A 19,527-nucleotide genomic window follows, 5' to 3' on the forward strand; every position below is an offset into this window, starting at 1 on the left:
ATCTAAAAGGACTCGAACCCTAATGGGCAGGATTTGGGCACATCCATTTTCTTATGACTTTCTTCCATCCCTTAAAAGTAGGGCTGCAACTCGGGTCGGGCGGGTCGGGTTTTGGAGAACCCAACCCTACCCTAGAAATATCTCGGGTCGGGTCGGGTTTTTTTTCGGAAAACCCACGATTCCCAAACCCGGCCCTACCCATGATAAATCTCGGGTCGGTTCGGGTCGGGTCGGGTTTTTTCACGTTGATGCAAATTTTTAAGGAAAATTCTTGTTTGGCAAGGCAACTCAACTCATAGAAGCAGAAATTACATTCACATTACACTTGAATCAAACAATGATGTAATTACACTCACATCACACTTGAATCAAACAATGCTGTAATCAAACAATGTTGTAATTACAATCAAACAATGCTAAATCAAACACTTGAATCAACTCAACTCATAGAAGCAGAAATTACACTCACATACAGTAACAGTGGGTGCGTGGTTTTCACTTTTAACATTGGGATAATTACATTTACACCCCCTCTAGTTTCTGACACATCCACTTCCACCCCTATAGTTTAAAACGTGATAAATACACCCCTGTAGTTTCAATTTGTTTAAGGTTTGCCCCCTCAGCTGAAGGTTCATCCATAGATTGAAGGGTTAGGATGATCCGATGGAGCTGATTTTTTGGGCACACCATATCTATGTCAGGACCCATCAAATGAACGCTTTGGATCATCCAAATAATGTGGGACCCTACCCGAATCCAAACACTACAAAAAAATCATCCAAATAATATGGGCCCACATTGTTTGGATGATCCAAAGCGTTCATTTGATGGGTCCTGACATAGATAGGGTGTGCCCAAAAAATCAGCTCTATCGGATCATCCTAACCCTTCAATCTATGGACGAACCTTCAGCTGAGGGGGCCTACCTTAAACAAATTGAAACTACAAGGGTGTATTTGTCACGTTTTAAACTATAGGGGTGGAAGTGGATGTGTCAGAAACTAGAGGGGGTGTAAATGTAATTATCCATTTAACCTTTAACTAACAATAGAAAAAAATGTACATACTATAACTTATGTAACTCGGGTCGGGTCGGGTCGGGCCCCTTCAAACCCGGCTCGACCCGAGATTCATGCGGGCTTTTGAATGCTGAACCCGGCTCGACTCGAAACCCATGAAACCTGAACCCGACCCAAGCTATTTTCGGGTCGGGTCGATGCGGGTCGGGTAAAACCCGGCTCAAGTTGCAGCCCTACTTAAAAGCATTGTTTGGATTGCAGGAATTTTCAGGAAAAGTTTGGAAAAGACATTTTATTAACCATCTAAATTATATTATAACCATCTAAATTAACCATAATCATATATTTTCCATCTAAATTGAGAAAAGAAAAATAAAATAAAATCCGTCAATAGTATTTTCCATTCACTCCCAGAGCCGAACTCTAAGCTCTAACCATGTACAATCTAAGTAGGACCTTCGATGCATGGACGGTCCAATTTGAAATAGATCTTGACCCAAAGTCAAAAGCAGGATCCGAAAATGATCTGACGGTCACGTGACTAAGGTATAGGTCTCTCTCTCTCTTGCTTCTTTCTTCCTCCCCCTACCCTAACCTTCAACCAGTTAGGCATTAATCTAAATATAGGGGCTGGATGCATGCATGTAATCTAGTTTAATTCATTTGTTTACTAGCCTTATTTTGGTTGCTTAGAAGTTTAGATTAGTCAAAAATAAATGATGGATTTAACTAAACTATATGGGGCAAACAAAAATAATAGGCATAATATTCTATTTTTTTTAAAAAATTGTGTATACAACATTGGTAGGTCATAGGACCCTCCAATGGGCAGTCCGATTCGAAAGGGAATGTGATCTAGAAATTGAAAGTAGCTCCGAATAGCAGTCCTATTAAGATATATCTGGAAAAGATCCTAACGGATTGTGCCTTGTATAGGTAGATCTAGCACTAATTGGATGCATTAGGCAGATCTAGCTAATGCATTGACACATCAAGATGTCACGATCCACTTGAGAACTGTGAATCCATGGGCATGATATTCCTACTTTGCTGCATATCTCTCCGCCCCCTAGGAACAATGAATCCATGGGCATGATACTTTTAGGGAAGTGATATATCCGCCCCTTTTGATCACTAGGAACACCCCCTGTCAGTGTTTGTAGCAATCAGGGGCATTGAATTCTTCCGACATAAGTACAACAGCCCCTCTTTAGTCACTGATGCACTGACAGGGGGTGTTCCTAGTGATCAAAAGGGGCGGATATATCATTTCCCTACTTTTATCTTGCTGCCTATTGTAACTTTTGTTTTAGCAGCGGATAACCCGTGTGGCGCCTAAACATACGCATATGCTAAGGCCATCTTTTACCCGTGCAAGGCCTAATGATGAGATTCAATACAAGAGTTATTGGCTTTTTAGGGCATGCAATCTAACATAGGAAATTCACACCCCTTCAACGTTTTTCTTTGCCTATAAAACTTGCGGAATAATGTTAAAGAGAGGAGAGGGGGGCAGGTTTCATTTCCCTAGATTATTTATTTTTATTCTGTGGATTTCTCTTTATCATGAACCAGGGTCGAGATAAGGAAGAGTAATGTTCATAGTTTTGATGCCAACCTCTGTAAATGTTCATAGAAACTAGTTATTCCCATATGATTCTTTTGTTTGGATGAGATCTTATTTGAATGCAATTTGTTTCTTAATGTGGATATTAATTCTCTCTCTGCAGCCTCTCCAGAGCAGGCGTAGTAAGTCTGCATACATCTAGCCCTCCCCAGATCCCGCAATGGCGGGAGCCTCGTGCACTCGGGCGCCCTAATATAGATATTAGTTCTCTCCCCCCCCCCTCTCTCTCTCTCTCTCTACGCACACAATTAAGAGATTCTATATGCTTTATAAGTGATCCACCTGCAGCCCAGTTTGTAAGAGGCTGTTGTTGGATCAAATATCGAGGGACACTAGAATTTACGCTCAGGCACCATATAATTTCTTCAATTAAAATTCAAAGTTCAGTGAGACTGGGGTTATCTTTAATTTATGGATTCCCATTTAAGTAGAAGGCTTACTAGGTAACAGCTCAAATAATCTGATATAAGATAGCTAGCAAAAAGAAATTTGGGAAAGTCTAATTGAAAGAAAGGAATTTGGTGTGAATTGTTACAACGGATACAATCGTCCCTTATTTAACAAATTCTGATATGGCATTGCTATTTAACTACTTGTGTGGACCCTTTGTTTTCTTACTAGAAAATGCTGACATGGAAATATAATGTCCTACTTGGTTGCTGAGTCAGCACTCTACTGACTTATTCTCATCATCTTCTTATTCTCCTTAGCCTTTTCCCTTGCAAGATGGCAGAGGTTTGCCACATAAACACTGGTTGTGGGCATAAGCTGCTGCAGGAAAGATGTTGAAAGGTCTTCCTTGTGGAATTTGCCCACACAGTCTATTGGCTCTGAAGTTTACATGCTTGATGTTTTTTAAACCCAAAAAGCTATCTGGGATCTTGCCACTGAGTGCATTGATTGAGAGGTCCAACCATTCCAATTTCAAAAGCTGCCCTAAACTTGTGGGGATAGTGCCCTTGATCTGGTTTCTTGAAAGGTCTAACCTCTCCAATTCAACAAGGTTTGAAATTGAAGTTGGGATTTGCCCTGTGATCTGATTGTTTGACAAATCAAACACTTTCAAGCCCAAACCTTCCTGAAATTCAGGAAACCCACCTGTAATTTTGTTGTTTGACAGATCTACAACCTCTAAAAAGCTGTTGGTATTGTGTAAGAGAGTTGAAATTGACCCATATAGTTGGTTTGAATGTAGGTCAAGGAGAGAGAGTCCATCTGGTAACACAAATTTGGAAACATCAACTCTAAACAAGTTGTTTGAGAGCACCAATCTTTGTAAGCTGGACATGTTTCTGAAATCAGCATTCAATCCTGTGAGATAATTATTGGAAAGGTCTAGAGAGTTCAAGGAAGCAAGGTTGAGAAAAATTGGAAGGTCTCCTTTGATGTTACAGCCTGCAAGATGGACACTTGTTAGCTCTCTGTTCCTAATCCAATTAGGAACAGTCACCAAATGTAGGTTGTTGTAGGATAAATCTATGGATGAAAGAGAAGGGATGCCTTTTGTAAGTCCACTAGGCAAAGGATCTGAAATCCTGTTTTTAGAAACATTGAAATACCATAGGTTTTGAAGACTAGCAACAGAGTCTGGAATGAGACCAGTGAGAAGATTATTGCTCAAAGAAAGGCTGCTAAGAGATTTTAGACTACCAATTTGACTAGGAATACCACCAGTGAGATTGTTGTGGCTCAATGATATGTCCAAAATATTGTTTAAATTGCATATGGAAATGGGTATCTGTCCTGAGAAATGGTTGTTGGAAAGGTCTAAGTAGGTCAGATTTTGAAACTGGCCTATAAAGTCAGGGATCCTATCAGATAGAAGATTGTAGCCAAGATCAAGAGCTTGTAATTTGTGAAGGTTTTTGAAGGTAGGTGGTATTGGGCCTATCAGAAAATTCTTCCCAAAGTTTATCTGGAGCAAGTTGTTGAGTAGTCCTAAACTTGGAGGCACCTGACCCTGCAAATTGTTCCCACTCAATGAAAGGGCCTTGAGTAAGGGCAACTCACCTAAGCTCGAAGGTATGGACCCTTCAATCTTGTTGTTTTCAAGGTACAATTGAGTGAGATGAGTTAGCTTTGAGAAGCTCTCAGGAATAGTACCTTTGATCTGTTTCATTCCACTTATCACCATCACCTCCAAAAATTGGAGACTGCCCAAAGAAGAGGCTAGAACACCCTTCATGAAAAGGGTAGGTTCTTGATCTTGGGCTCTTTGCAATTGCAACCCAGTGACCCTTCCAGTTATAGGATTGCATTCAATCCCCTCCCAAGCTCCACAACAATCTCTCCCAACCCATGAAGAAAGAATGCCTGTAGTGTCCTTCAAAATGCTGGCTTTAAAGCTGAGAAGGGCAGCTCTATCAGCTTCTGAGCAAGTCTGAGCTAGGGTTTGTGAGAACAAAGCAACAGAAATGAAAGTGAAGAAGAGGTGAAAAACCCATTTTGGGTTCTGCATTTTTAAGTGGGTTTGAATTTTGTTCGGTGGAATGTTGAAACTATATGGATTTTTTTATTGAAGCAGGTGACAGAAAAACAAAACAAGTATGATCTTGTTTCTTCACGTAGGGGGAAAGGTACAATGATGAGGTGGAAAAAATGGAAAGCTAAGAAGAATCTTGTTGGGGTCTTTTGAACATGGACCTTTCATTTTATAGTGACTGAATTATAATGGAAAATGAATTATTTTTTTATTACTTTTTATTATGTTCACATGGATTTACTTGCTATGGATTTGTCACGAGGAATTTTTAATTCCTTTTGAACGTTGGAGCGTGTTGGATTCAAATCTACCATCTTACAAGTCACCGTAAAATGTTCCTGTCATATTTGGGAGTTTTTATGTGGCGTAAGCATGGTTTTAAAGTTCGACCGAAATCCGAAATTTCGGAGTTTCAGTTGAAATTTCACCCCAAAAAACCTGTTTATTTTAATATTTTACGGAAATTTCGACCGAAATTTTATATTGAATAAAATACTCTTTCTCTTGTTTGCTGGATTTCGGTCGAAATTTCGTTTTTCAAGGGGTCCGAAACTGGTACCGAAACCGAAATTTAAATCCTTGGGTGTAAGCCCTTATAGTCCTGTACTTTTCAAACCGTCCATGTGATGGGCGATATAAAATCTCCCTATTTGGATACTCTAATAATTTCACAAAAATCATTGAAATATAAAATGATTATTATTTTGTAGATCCCTACACTGTTTTTTCACCAAGTTTACCCTAATACACTATTACTATTTATTAAGGTAAGAAAAGTGGGAAAATGATTATAGTTATTGTTATTAATCCATTTATTATCAATTGTGATGCTATTTTGCACCCTTTCTTTCCTTTTTTCTAGTCATAAAGTTATGCTTTATTTGCGAATAAAGGAACGAATATTGTATTTAATATTTTTTAGATTAATTAGTTAATAATCAATTGATGCTTTCTCATTAGGGGTACAACTGGGGTCCATGGTTGAGCTTTTACCATAAAATTGGGTCGGGTTCGGGTCAATTTCAATTCAATTTTTAGCAAAAGCTCAGTGTGGCAAGTTTTATGGTTAAATGGGCACCTGTGATTCGTAATTTTGAAAATCATGTGGTGGGCCCAGATAAAGCTTCTTCTGTTCATCTAATAGCTTCTCAGTTTATCATTCCCTAAAATGACATAAGATTATTTTAATTTTCTTAAATCTCTTTTGGGTTTCTCTAAATGACTCTAATCATTCTCCTAACTCTTTTTTTACTTACTTTCAATAATAACTAATGAGGGTTATAGGACAATACTTTCTACTAATCGCACTTCCGAATAATAAATTAGCCAGTTACTACTAGTTAGAGACTTTTTAGGGTGAAGACAAGGGAGAGGTCAATGTCTCAACGGTCTGAGTTTCGTTCCTTTCTCAATAGACAAGACCCAACAATCTCCTACTCAAATGGGGAGGTTTTGAATTAGTGGGATCCCTCATTGCCTTCCTTTTTTCTTTGAATTTGAAATCCTGTGTGTTTTGTACTCAATAACACATAATATTTGTGTGGTCCTCTTTTTCTCTTACACAGACATGATGGGTGCTGTTTGCTTATGCCAATCAAACCCCTCCTTTGACATGCTTTCATCCTGCGTTGATCGCGGGGGGAAGCTTATTAGTACACGTGGATTGCCTACATATAAAACATTGCTGACTTGGACATCTTGATAGAGAAACCATGCGAAGACACACTTGTTTTATGTTTGTTCGGTACAGCCCTGCTAATATTGCCACATACACCCATGATTTTAAATTTTGGCCCAAATCCGAAAAGTCCGAAACCCAAAAGTACCAAATCGAAATTCCCAAAATTTACCAAATTTCGGTTGAAATTTCGGCCAAAACTTCTAAAAAATGCCCTTTTTTTCTGTTAATTTCGGCTGAAATTCCCAAAAAACCGGGAATTTCTACCGAATCTCGGCCCAAAAACCCGAAATTTCGGGACTTTCTAATTAATGTGGTTGTAAGTGTGGCACAATATCAAGGGATGTTTAGAACCTCGGTGAGTCTTCCTCTTGATAACTAGTAAGTAAATTACATTCTTCGAATCCTCAATCATTATGGCATGTTTGGTAACCAGGAAGAGTGCCTAAGAAATCACGAAAAAGAAAGAAAGAAAGAGAGACTACCTGAAATTGAGGTTTTTTTTTTCCAGGTTTTCCAAGGGCTTTTCTGGCTTCCGTCGCACCCCTCAAGTCTTCTCTTCTCCACCCATCTCTCACAACTTGCCCCCTACTAAAATTCCAGGGAATATTTTTTCATGGTTACCAAGCATGCACTTAATTGAAAGGGTACCGATCATTTGGCAGGTGGGTCCAACAATTTTAGCGTGATTGTTGGAGAGACAATGGGTTGCTCATGTGCCAACAGGACAAGAGAGAGTGACATGAACATTATTATAAGGGGGTACCAAAAAATGTGACATGTTGACAATGGTCCTGAACATTATTATGGAGAGAGAGAGAGAGAGGTGGCGTGGGGGGTTACAAATTAAAAATGTGACATGTAGACCTTTGGAACGGGACGGGTTTGCTTGTTTTGAACCACACAAGTAAGCTCCATATTGGGTTTGGTTCAACCACTGTCGTTATAATGACCTCGATTGGTGTGGCTCCTGATTCGATTGATCCTACTTTTATACATTGTTAATTGTCATCGGGTGTCAAGGAACTATCAGCAACCAATCAGAAATGTGCTCAATAAAGTGAGCGGTGTCATTATCAAAAAAAGGGAGTAGAGATCCCTTCTAAGGAACAACCCAGAGATGAAATAAAATGCCTAATTAAGAGGCATTGACATACTTGTTAGTAGCATACAGTGAATGTTAGTCACTCTAAGCAAGTTAACTGACCCTTTTTCTAAGTATAGCCACGAATGACATGTGCACACACACCTGTTAGGGGTAAAATCGGCACTAACCATTGATCTCCTAATAATTAGAAACCGACTTAAGAGTTTGGGAAGGAAAGATTATTCTCTCCTTAAAAATAGCTACGACCAAACTGGGAAACCGCCTGTGATAAAGGCAACATACTCTGAGGCGGTAACTTACTATCTATGTGAAGTTTATTAAAAAGTAACTTGCTCGTTCAGGAAAATAGGATATCTATTAAAAATAGATATAAATTTACCTCCCGGGGAAGTCGACCAATTAAGCAAAACTCCTAAAACAGTAAGATTCTAATTATTGCGGATTCTTTTCTCTCTATAAAGAGGGACCCTTACACTCATAATGGAACTACGTTAGACTTGATCTTCAAAGAAGGAGTACGTAAGCCGCTTGGCAACAACCAAGTTCAGTCACAATCCATTCACACTCCTATTCGTTGGTAACACTTCTGAATCTAATCTCTTTCCCTTCAATTCTCCTGTGATTACGATTTCCGATTTAAGTAATCTTCCGGAGCCATAGCTCTAAGTTTACTAACACTCTTCTTGTAATTGAAAGTTATTTAGAGGATTGACTCTATCGCCGATAGATCGTATAGAACGGATTTTGGCATCATCAGCACCCATCATACCATAAGACTTTTTCTTCACCAACCCAATTATTTAAGATACCTAGTCCTTTCATTTCCTAGGCACAAAATCAAATCCCTCTCCAGGATTGACTCTATCGCCGATAGATCGTATAGAACGGATTTTGGCATCATCATCACCCATCATACCATAAGACTTTTTCTTCACCAACCCAATTATTTAAGATACCTAGTCCTTTCATTTCCTAGGCACAAAATCAAATCCCTCTCCATTCCAACTTGCATATATATAGATGGCAAATGACAGAGATTGATGAACAGTTTTCCATTTCACGGAAACCAAACTAAAGTAGGAAGAGTGGAGAACTGATTCTTGTCAAAAAAAAGAAAGAAAGAAAGAGTGGCAGGCCAAGATGGGCTGTGCATCGCCAAGTACAACTGGGTTGATGCGGAGGGGTCGACTGTTTTCTCTCATGTGTAGTTGGAGAAAATCAAAATCAGATAGTTATGTTAAGTACACATAATGTGTATAAATTTAACTTACCACCTTTGGTTACATGGTTTTTAATATATAACAAGTATTGTAGATGTATATTGGGAGTATATCTAAAGAGAGTCCTGATTACAAATAAGGCCACATTTGGATACGTCAAGGTTTTGTATTTGGAATTGGATTTGAGTTTTGGATACAAAATAAATCAATCATCCTCATGCTCATGTTGTACGAGGGAGGAGGGACGTCTTGCTATTGTTGCAAAAAGGTCGAGGAGCAGCGACTAGCGAGGGTGAAGGTAATTGCCACAAATATGGATTTCCAAATAATGTGGGAGGGAGGGAGCGACGTCTTGGGATTGTTGCAAGTGCAACAAGGTTGAGGAGCAGCGAGGGTGAAGGTAATTGCCACAAATATGGATTTCCAAATAATGTCTCGCAGAAAAGATTTGAAAATCAGATTTTTTTTGCACTGTTGTAGCTGTTGTAGCTGATTTGGAAATCGAAGGATCCGATTCGAAATCTCAACTGCAAACTTAAGAAATCCAAATCTAAATCTTGTGGGCATCCAAACGTGGCCTAAATGTAGAAAGACTAAATATAGAGTCCTAAATGAAGTGTATTTACAATATAGATTGGGAAAAATCCAATCCCAATCCAATCTCTTATTTTGAGCAAGTCTTAATGGAATCAATCCAAATCAAGCTGGAGTAAGATAGTTTGGATATCTGTTATGATATTTTCATTCCCTTCGTCAAATTGATAGTGGGAACCATATTCAGTTTGCCTCGTATAATGAGCTCTCTGGTAAGACCATCGATGTTTTGACCTTTACTGGAAGCAAAAAAAATTTGTAAGGCACCGCGAGTGACTTATCATATAAGTGGTAGCCCACCTCAATGTGCTGTTTATGAATGAAAAAGAGGATTGGCGATAGGATACATGGCACTAACATTGTCACAGTACTGAAGGATCGGTCGAGTGACGCAACTAACACCAAGGTCTGAAAGAAGAACCTGAATCCAACATATGTTAGTGGCCATATTGGCAATAGCTCAATATTTGGTCTCGGTAACAGAGCGGGACATAGTAGGTTGTTTCATAGAACACCACAGTATGAGACTAGGACTGAGGAAGATGCTCCCACCTGTGGTCTAACTTGAATCATTGGAGGACCCATCCCGCATATGAAAAGGCCATAATATTGAAATCACAAGATGATAGGCCATGATCAATAGTGCTATTGACACATTGTATAATGTGTTTGACAGCTTCTAGATAAACTACAGTAGTTTTGTGCTTGAATTGAGACCCTTGCCGCGTAGGAGTTATTTGGCCTTATTAAGGTTAGATATTGTAGTGCACCAACAATGCGATGATAACTAGTGGCATCATGAAGGGGATAACCATCTAACATGGAGTTCTTAGTATTGCACACAGAGGAGTAAATATTGTTTTAGTGCCAAGAATGTCTAATCACTCTTACTCAGACTAAATATGCGAATGACTTCCATGCCTAAAAAGAAATGGCCCAAATCATGCATGTTGAAGCCCCTTAAGAGAAACTGAAGAAGAGAGTCAATAACGTGGGAGTCATTGTCAGTGATAAAGAAATCGTCAACTTAAACCAATAAAAAGATTGAAAATTAGGCACATACTAGAAGAGTGAGGAGTCATTATGGCTACTGATAAGGTCATGTTCAAATAAGACAGAACTAAAGTGATTGAACTAAGTACATGCTTGTTTCAAACCATAAATAGCTTAGTGATGCTTGCAGACATGAGTTGGTCGAATAAGATCTACAAATCCCGAGGGTTGTTGCATATGACCATTGTTGACATATAATTGTCAAAGTGGCTAGTCGTTCGAACATGCTAATATGAGAACAAGCAGAATGGATGGTGCTTCTATGATCGGATTGAAGGTCTCCGCGAAGTCGATTCCTTCTTGTTGATTGAACCCTTTAGCCACAAGCCATGCCTTATATCTTTTATTAAAGCCATCGGGCTGAAATTTGGTCTTAAAAACCCATTTGCACCCGACACTATATACATTCGAAGGAGAAACCGGTGTCCATGTTCGTTTCTGAAGTAAGCTAAACTCGTCAAACATCGCATCTCGCCAGTGAGCCTCAACAGATGATTGACTATATATAACAAATTAACAAGTAGGATCCATACAAGAGTAGGTAGTAGCAAGAAGGCTCAGGGGCATTTGATGTTTAGTAGCAAGTAAAGCCTTCGGTTTTCGAATACCATTCTTCAATCTAGTGACATCGGATGAGTATTAGTGATGTGAGATATTGGTGGAGGAGAGTAATTGTGAACTGTCAATGAAATTGGAGGATCGATAGTATTAGGTAGAGCATATTGGATGGAGCTCAGATTTCAATATCGTCTACACTTGTCTTGCGTGTGGCAAAACGGGCGGCGAATGTACGATAAAAAAGACAAGCATGTCCCTAGCACAACTCATCGCTCTCCCTGGACACGAACGTTCTAAGATGTGCTTTGAGTCTTGATCCTTTCTTTTTTTGCTTCACTCTCCTTGCATCAGTGAAGGTTCTAGGGATATCAATTCCTGCATTTGAAAACCACTTGCCGAATACGGCTCAAAGGAATGGACTTAAGGAAGAACAAGGGGAATTTAAGCGTGTTAAGTCAAATGCAGTTTTTCTTTTATCCCCCTGGCTAAGTGTTTGGCATTCAGGGTCGTCGATCTTGTGGATGTTCTCAATTGTGATATTTTAAAACAAGGGATGATGACCCTAGGTAGCATTGCTGGACCTCACTTTCCATCAAGATTGCTACTTCCAGTTTCCTTTCACAATCATGTTTATCACATTTTGACCACAGTACATGTTGTGAAACATCCAATGACTCCAAAAGCTTAATCCATTAGAGATGGCACTATTACCCTCACGTGCGGCCCCTCTTTTCAGGGTTGGCCTACATGTGGCACATGTGGCCTCTCCTGTTTTTGGGTTAGCCATTACATGTGGATTTTTAGTATCAAGGAGGTTTGAACTCATACTGAGACCATGTGAAACAACCAATGACTCCAAAAGCTTAAGCCATGGGGTATGTTTATCTCGTGATCCTAGAGTGTCAATGGGCCTTTTTCACGGGCTGATTGGATCTGAAATTTATGCAGCAATCGCATTGCTTCATTTCTTGGCCAAACCCATGGTCTAGGCAGGTCGAGTGGCAGTATGAGATAAAATTGTGGCTCAAATCCAATTTGGTTTGCAGGAGTTTTCTCCTTTTGTTTAGAAAGAAAAAAATATTTTTCCTACCTTTTTTACACACACAAAAGATAACTTGAACCGTCTCTTTCCAATTTTTACTTGTGACATACAATTTAGGGATTTGCTAGGGACTATTGCATAAGGCAATTCGAGGTTGGGCTGTTGCATGTGAGAGCAGCCACCTGAGGTGAATTAAATAAATAAGACAAAATCTGAGCCTGTGTGGTTGCCCTCACATGCAACAGCCCAGCCGCTAAATGCCTTATGCGATGATCCCTAGCAAATCCCTACAATTTAAGATGACATTCCTTTCGAATATCATAATTATATGAGATTACAATTGGTACCTCTCTTTTCTACAAAATCCTTCAATCTTCTCAAGTTTCAAAAAAATTCTGAGTTGCAGGCTTACAATTTAGGGGGATAATCATATCGACGTATCTATGATAATCGTGTCCTAAGATTAACACCCTTAATCGTAACAAAGAGCAAATCCTGCAAGTTCCCTGGCATGGGTGGTGCCTCAAGGTGGCAGACGGGCCGTGCCGGCTCGCGGCCGGCAAGGCACGGCACGGCACGGCACGGCACGGATAGCTACAGTGACGCGTGCTGTGCCGGCACGGCACGAAGCCGCGGGCCGTGCAGGGTTTGGTTGGGCGGTCCAGTGGGCCGGTATGGCACGGCCCGTTTGCCCAGGCATGGCACAGCGGCCCGGCCCGGCCCGCGAGCCCGGTTCCCCCTTTATAAATTTTTTTTTTTGAAAAAACCCGAAAATACCCCCCAAAAGTTGTTTCAGACGGCTAGTTTGGGGGGTATTTTCGTCCAAAACGTATATTTTGAAAAAAAAAAAAACACGGGCCGGCACGGCTGGCCGCGGGCCGTGCCTAGCCTAGCCCCGAGGATTTCGGCCCGCCCCAGCCCATGACCCCTTCCTTGCTGTGCCGTGCCTGGCCCGCGGGCCTATCCGGGCCTCATTTGCTCGGGCCGTGCCAGCCCACGTTTGCCACCTTGAGTGGTGCCTAACCCCTTCCACTTGTGTAACCACACCCTTAGCTAGACCTAGGTTTAGACCAAGCCTAAATGAAGTCGTTATGGGCCCTAGGCCCTATCCTAGGTGGCGACTCCATTTCAATCCCCACCAAACCTTTGCTTGTGTGGAGAGTAAGTGTAGTTTACTCTCTTGTTTCGCCGGAATCGGGAGTAAAATGCACTTTCAATCTCAAAATCATACCCTCTAGCCCAATTCAAAGAGAGAGCCACAAACGGCACCGGTTAAGGGAATATGGAAATATTCTTGGGCTTATTATATGTTTGTTGTTAGAACAGTTCAAGTGATTAAGAGATAGGTGGCTGTTAGTGTGGGTTTTGGGTTTTCCTAAGCTCAATCGGCTGGGATGTTTTGGGTTTTAATGGGTTGACATAGAAGGGTAATAAGGGAAGAGGGCTCGTGGGGCTAAAACTAGGACTAGTTGGGGGTTGGGTTTGGGTTTATGGGATGGAGAACAAAGGTGGCTGAAGGGCAGCAAGGAGGGTGAAAGATATGGCTGATAAGGAGGTATCGAAGGCAGGGTCTTACATGAAAAATTACTAAGGAAAAGATGGTGGATCTAATGGGGTACTATTTAATTGGTTGGATATGCCGTGGTGAAACCATGGGTAAAAGTGTTGTTCGTACTCTGAATTTTCCAATGAAAACGGGATTGATCTTCTAGGGGATGGGGTACACAGCAAGCAGCGGATGGCTTGCAAGAACGGGCAACACAAGCAGCAGCAGGGGCTTGCTAGGCAACTCGGGACCGGGACTAGTGAAGATCTTCTTCAACTAAACTAAAATTTTCACTAACCAAAAGCTTGTAAAATAGTTACAATGGTGGGGTATTTATAGATCTTGCGTAAGAAATCCTATTCATATTCAAATATCTATCCGAACCCAACTAGAACTGAAACACAAAAATAAGTCTATCTATCTTGAAATCCTAATTAAACTAAGACTCTTATAGACCTATAGGAAATTAAGAAATTTTCCACAAATAAAATAAAAAAGAAATCCTAATAAATCAAAGACTCTAAAATGATGATCAATGGGGACTGTCGATTTTGAAACATGCCAATCTTTTGACCATCTTGACTGTTGATCTCATGATGTTGCGAGTGCACATGCATCAGCCCTGCCCTAGGGTTAATGGCGCTTGGAATTGTGGACCTGAACACTCTCCAATGCGACAGCACCTGATGCTTTGAAATGGTTTTTTTCCCCTTTCCGGTTCTTGAGAATAAGGGAGAGCGATGGGGCTAATTGGAGCAAATATTTGCAGGGAATTTAACCGGGTAGAACTCACCCCTAATAGCTAGCCTTTAGTGGAACCCCAACAATATTTCAGGGGAAATGATATCAGCACTACAGTGCTATAATAACATGCGTGATGCATGTTGTCGTTTAGTGTTTAAAAGAGCTTGAAAGAGCTTTTTGAGAACTGTAATACCCCTCTGACAATCTTTTAATTACTAAACAATAAGATGCTTGATAGAACACCGTTCTATCATAAAAGAAAATAGGGAAGAAGATGATAGAAAAAGGGATAGAATGAGTTAATTCGAGGAAACTCAGGCCTCCAATGAGTTAATTCGAGGAAACTCAACCTCCAAGATGCAACTGCACTAAATTTGATTATTCCTTGCTCAAAAGCCATATGGCATCTACATTATATAGAAATTAGGAAAAGCAAAATATGGAAATAGAAATCAACAGAATAGGAAAAAGGAAATAAGAAAACCTAATATAAGATAGCAATAACATAAATAAGGAAAGCATCTAAAGAAGAAAATTTATTCCTAACATTCCCCCGCCCTTAATTTCAACCTTGTCCTCAAGGTTGATTATCTTGGAAACTTTCCAAATTTCTTCTCTTTTCTCCTTTTCTTTCTTCTTGCTCCCTCTTTTTTGCCTTATAATTAGTCACCATCATCAAGGGTTGAGGCCACTTCAATTGCAAACTGATCCCATTATGTCGTTCATCAAAGCTTCTATGATGTATTTTTTTAGATTAATACACGGATGGTTTCAGGTGAGAATCTTTTCTATGGCGTTGAAAAGGTTGAAAGGCATGACAAATTTTTCGGGGTCGACGTTGTTGAACTCGAGAGCCCTGATAATCATTAACCCCTTTCTTTTTTTGGCTTTTTTGCTTTTTCTTCGATCCGCCTTTTTTCTCTTTTTTTCTATTTCGTCTTTTCTTTTTTATTATGTAAGCCTTCTCGACGGTGCTCTCGCTGAAGTGTTCACTTATAGGCTCTCCTAACTTCATGCCAGGTGACGGATGGGTTTGGAGAAGATGATCCATGATCTTTTGTAACTGCGTCTTAATGTTGTTGAATCGTGCCTGATAAACCGCATCGAGTTTTTCTTCGATTTCAGCTTTCAAGGCATCCGCCATGGCATAGATGTTGAGGTTGGTGATGCCGGAAAACTCTTTCCGATGGCGAGTCAGCACCATGCACCAGGATAGTACTATGATACTAAGTTGATAGAACACCGTTCTATCAGAAAATAAAATAGGGAAGAAGAAGATAGAAAAAAGGGATAGAATGAGTTAATTCGAGAAAACTCAGTCCTCCAATGAGTTAATTGGAGGAAACTCGACCTCCAAGATGCAAACTGCACTAAATTTGATTATTCCTTTATCAAAAAGCCATATGGCATCTACATTATATAGAATTAGGGAAAGCAAAATATAGAAATAGAAATCAACTGAATATGAAAAAAGGAAATAAGGAAACCTAATATAAGATAGCAATAACATAAATAAGGAAAGCATCTAAATAAGAAAATTTATTCATAACAATGCTTTCGCTCCTCTTATTAAAATAGTGGACTGTTGATATCATTTCCCTATTTCACTCTACCATTTTGTTAAGATGGGAGGGGATATCATTTCAGATACCTCCAAAATGATAACCTAATTAAATAACCGAATCCTAGTGCAACTTCAAGATCTATCCCTCCACCTTCCTATGCAATAGATAAAAGGAAACAAAAAAACATTCAAAATCCAAAGATAGATTGATATTTTATAAGAAAGAAAGGTACATGAGAAATTGAACCATGTGAATCTATGGAAGGGCGGCTTCTTCCTTCTCAATGGTGAGAGTGAAAGCAATCGATATTCTCAGATTTTAAAGGAAACAAAATCTGTGTTTGGTTCGGTGCTTATTTATTTCGTGTGATTTAGGCCTTTGTGGGGAGCAGGATAAAAGGAATGTTAGCGGCAATTAGTAGTGGGAAACTTAAAATGAAATGTGCATTGTATTGTTTTGTTAATGGGTAGTTGTTGTTAAAGTATAAAAGATAAATAACGCCCGTCTCTAATAGCTTAAGCTTTTGGAGACGTTGGTAACCTAACATGGTATCAGAGCCAAAGGTCTCGAGTTCAAACTTCCTAGATAGCAAAAATCCGCATGCGATGGTCAACCCAAAGTGAGACCACATGTGCCACGTGTTTGCCAAGTGGGCCACACGTGCAGGGGAGTGTTAAAGTATAAAAGATAAATAACGCCCGTCTCCAATAGCTTAAGCTTTTGGAGAAGTTGGTAAGTTAACAGTTGTGATGTAGTTGTATTTAGAGTTATGTGTGTTAGTTATGGCCTGTGTGTTAGTTATGGCCTATGTGTCCTATATTTCTTTTGCTTATTGTTATGGCCAATTAGGCACGTAACATTAAATATAACTAATAACGGGAAACAAATTTAGTAATTTCAAAATTGAAGTTTTTGTTGGAAACCGACTTAATTGTGAGAAAAGAGGGCCGTTTTTGTAGGATAAAAAGTCTTTCCAAAAAAAAAAAAATTCGTTCAAATTAGTAACCACCAAGATTTTTGAACCAAAGTAGTAGGCGGAAAATCATATGATAGCATTAAATTCAATTTTGGGGGGTTCTTAATGGCAGCCAATAATTTAGGGGGCACATTCAATTTTGTAAAAGCGGCAAACCTAAATTAGTAAGAGCAAAAACTATTTTGTAGGTGAAAAACTTTTCTTGGAAAAAAGACGAATGACATATATATATATATATATATATATATAGGGAATGATTTCAGCAAAACTATGTTTTGATACATGCGTACGGTTGGCAACGGGGCGGGGCCGGGCAGGACCGGATGTTGCATTCCCCGTCCCTACTTCGGGGATGGAGGGGAATCCCCGTCCCGCCCCGCGGGGAACATCTAATCCCCGTCCCCGCCCCGTCCCCGCCCCGCACAAAAAATTCTCACCTCAAAAAAGCTTTTTTAACACCCACAAAAAGAAAAAGACAAGCCGTGTTTGTGCACTTATCAAAATATGGTAGTGCCAATAACACTAGCCTAAAAGAAATATTTACTGTTAACAAAAAAATACTTAAACATTACTAAAATAAGAGGATATTGATAATGGATTGCATATTAAAACGGGGGGCGGGGCGGGTCCATCCCCATCCCCGCTTCGGGGAATTTTTTTAGTCCCCATCCCCGCTCCAAGTCGGGGATTCCCCACCCCGTGCGGGGCGGGGCGGATCCCCGTTTTCACGGGTGAAATTGCCAGCTCTATACATGCGCTCATGTATCTTGTCTTTTAGCATTTAATTGACATGCAAGTGCTTTTTGGGGACCGTAAATATATAAAGAGAATAGTGTTCCTGCGCAGCTGCTTCAAAAACTCATGTGGCCCACATTTTTGGGGTGATCCAAAGCATTCAAATTGAAAGGCCCTTCCATGGATAGGGTGTGTACCAAAAATCAACCCTATATGATCATCCTAACCAAATCAAAGGTGGAGGGGAAAATGGACAGACACTATTTCTGACCATTTTTTCCCTCCACAAATGGCAGGGTTAGGATGATCCTAAAGGGCTCATTTTTGGTACACACCGTATCCATGGAAGGCCTTCCAAATGAATGCTTTAGATCACCCCAAAAATGTAAGGCCACATGAGATTTTGAAGCAGCTGCTCAGATAAGCTATCTGAGCAGAGATAAGCTATCTGAGCAGGTGCGCAGGAACACTTTACTCATATATAAATGGTATTCGCGGCCAAAGGGGATCCGCGAATTGCCTCCAAGATACAATGAAGCCTTGTAGGAATATCCTACAAATGTTCGACAACGCTTTGCACAAGCGGAATCAAACCCAAAACACCTTTCAAGAACTTTAAGCCCTTAGAGAAAATCACTAAAACTGTTTCTGTAGAAAACAATCTTTAGTGTACTATTTTATGAACAAATTAACTTGAAAACAAAAGAGTGTGAGATTGTTTGGGAGAAAAAAGAAAGTACAGCAATAACTGTCTTTTTGTCTTGAAAAAATTCATCTTGAAAAGACAGATTTTTGCTCTTTTTATAGAGCATTAGATGTCTATTCATTAAGGAAAACAACCCTTCAAGACATCTCTTGGATTGGTTTGAATAATGACCATTCGATCATATCTTTTTGTGATTTAAGTGTTTTGGATTATCCACAAAATGTCCTTTGTGTTTGAAAAACATCCATGACTGTTGGGAAGCAAAAGACATGAAGAAAGATTGAAAAACGGAAGTGAAAAGTTATGTCTATTTTCTCCCAAGAGATAATTTTTCGGACATCCGGGGTCGACCGGGCTACCGCAGTCGCCCGCTGACATGTTTCAGTTCATTTTATTTTTTACGATCCAAAGAACCGTAGTCGACCGGGCTTCCCGCGGTCGCCCGTCCACACCTTTCTGGAAATGCTCTCTGTTTCCAGAAACCAATCCGCGGTCGCCTGGGAACCCCTGGTCGACCGGCCCTGTCTGAAATTTGTTTTTATATTTAAAATATAACTTGATAAAATAACTTTAATTTTACAATACCATTATAAAAATCTCGAACATTAATAGTGTTAAGAATTAACAACGCAGCAGAATAACGACCTGCAAAAGATAAACGAAAATATACACACACATGCGCGCGTGCACACACACACACACACAGAACACCCAGATTTACGTGGTTCACCCACCCAGTATGGTATGGGCTACGTCCACGACAGAGCGACAAGCCAACTATTCCACTATTCTGATGAAGAGATTACAAATGCCCTCACAAGTCTCTCAAGGGCAGCTCCTGATATCACACCCTATATATGGCGTTCTGAGA

The 19,527-nt window shown here is 40.0% G+C and overlaps 1 protein-coding gene across 1 annotated transcript; it reads right to left on the reverse strand.

Moving 5' to 3' along the window:
• Nucleotides 1-3,110: 3,110 nt before the first annotated feature.
• On the reverse strand, nucleotides 3,111-5,254 carry LOC143854637 (uncharacterized). The gene has a single exon (XM_077364688.1). The coding sequence runs from the start codon at nucleotides 5,105-5,107 to the stop codon at nucleotides 3,356-3,358; it is 1,752 nt and encodes a 583-aa protein (XP_077220803.1). The 5' UTR covers nucleotides 5,108-5,254; the 3' UTR covers nucleotides 3,111-3,355.
• Nucleotides 5,255-19,527: the final 14,273 nt, after the last annotated feature.

This window comes from Tasmannia lanceolata, unplaced genomic scaffold, assembly GCF_043159265.1.
Source record: "Tasmannia lanceolata isolate RefF3 unplaced genomic scaffold, GAP_Taslan_0.1 ptg000020l, whole genome shotgun sequence".
Taxonomy (NCBI): domain Eukaryota; kingdom Viridiplantae; phylum Streptophyta; class Magnoliopsida; order Canellales; family Winteraceae; genus Tasmannia; species Tasmannia lanceolata.

Excerpts from the sequence above, each read along its gene's own strand:
- LOC143854637 (XM_077364688.1), bottom strand. The coding sequence starts at position 5,107 with ATGCAGAACCCAAAATGGGTTTTTCACCTCTTCTTCACTTTCATTTCT.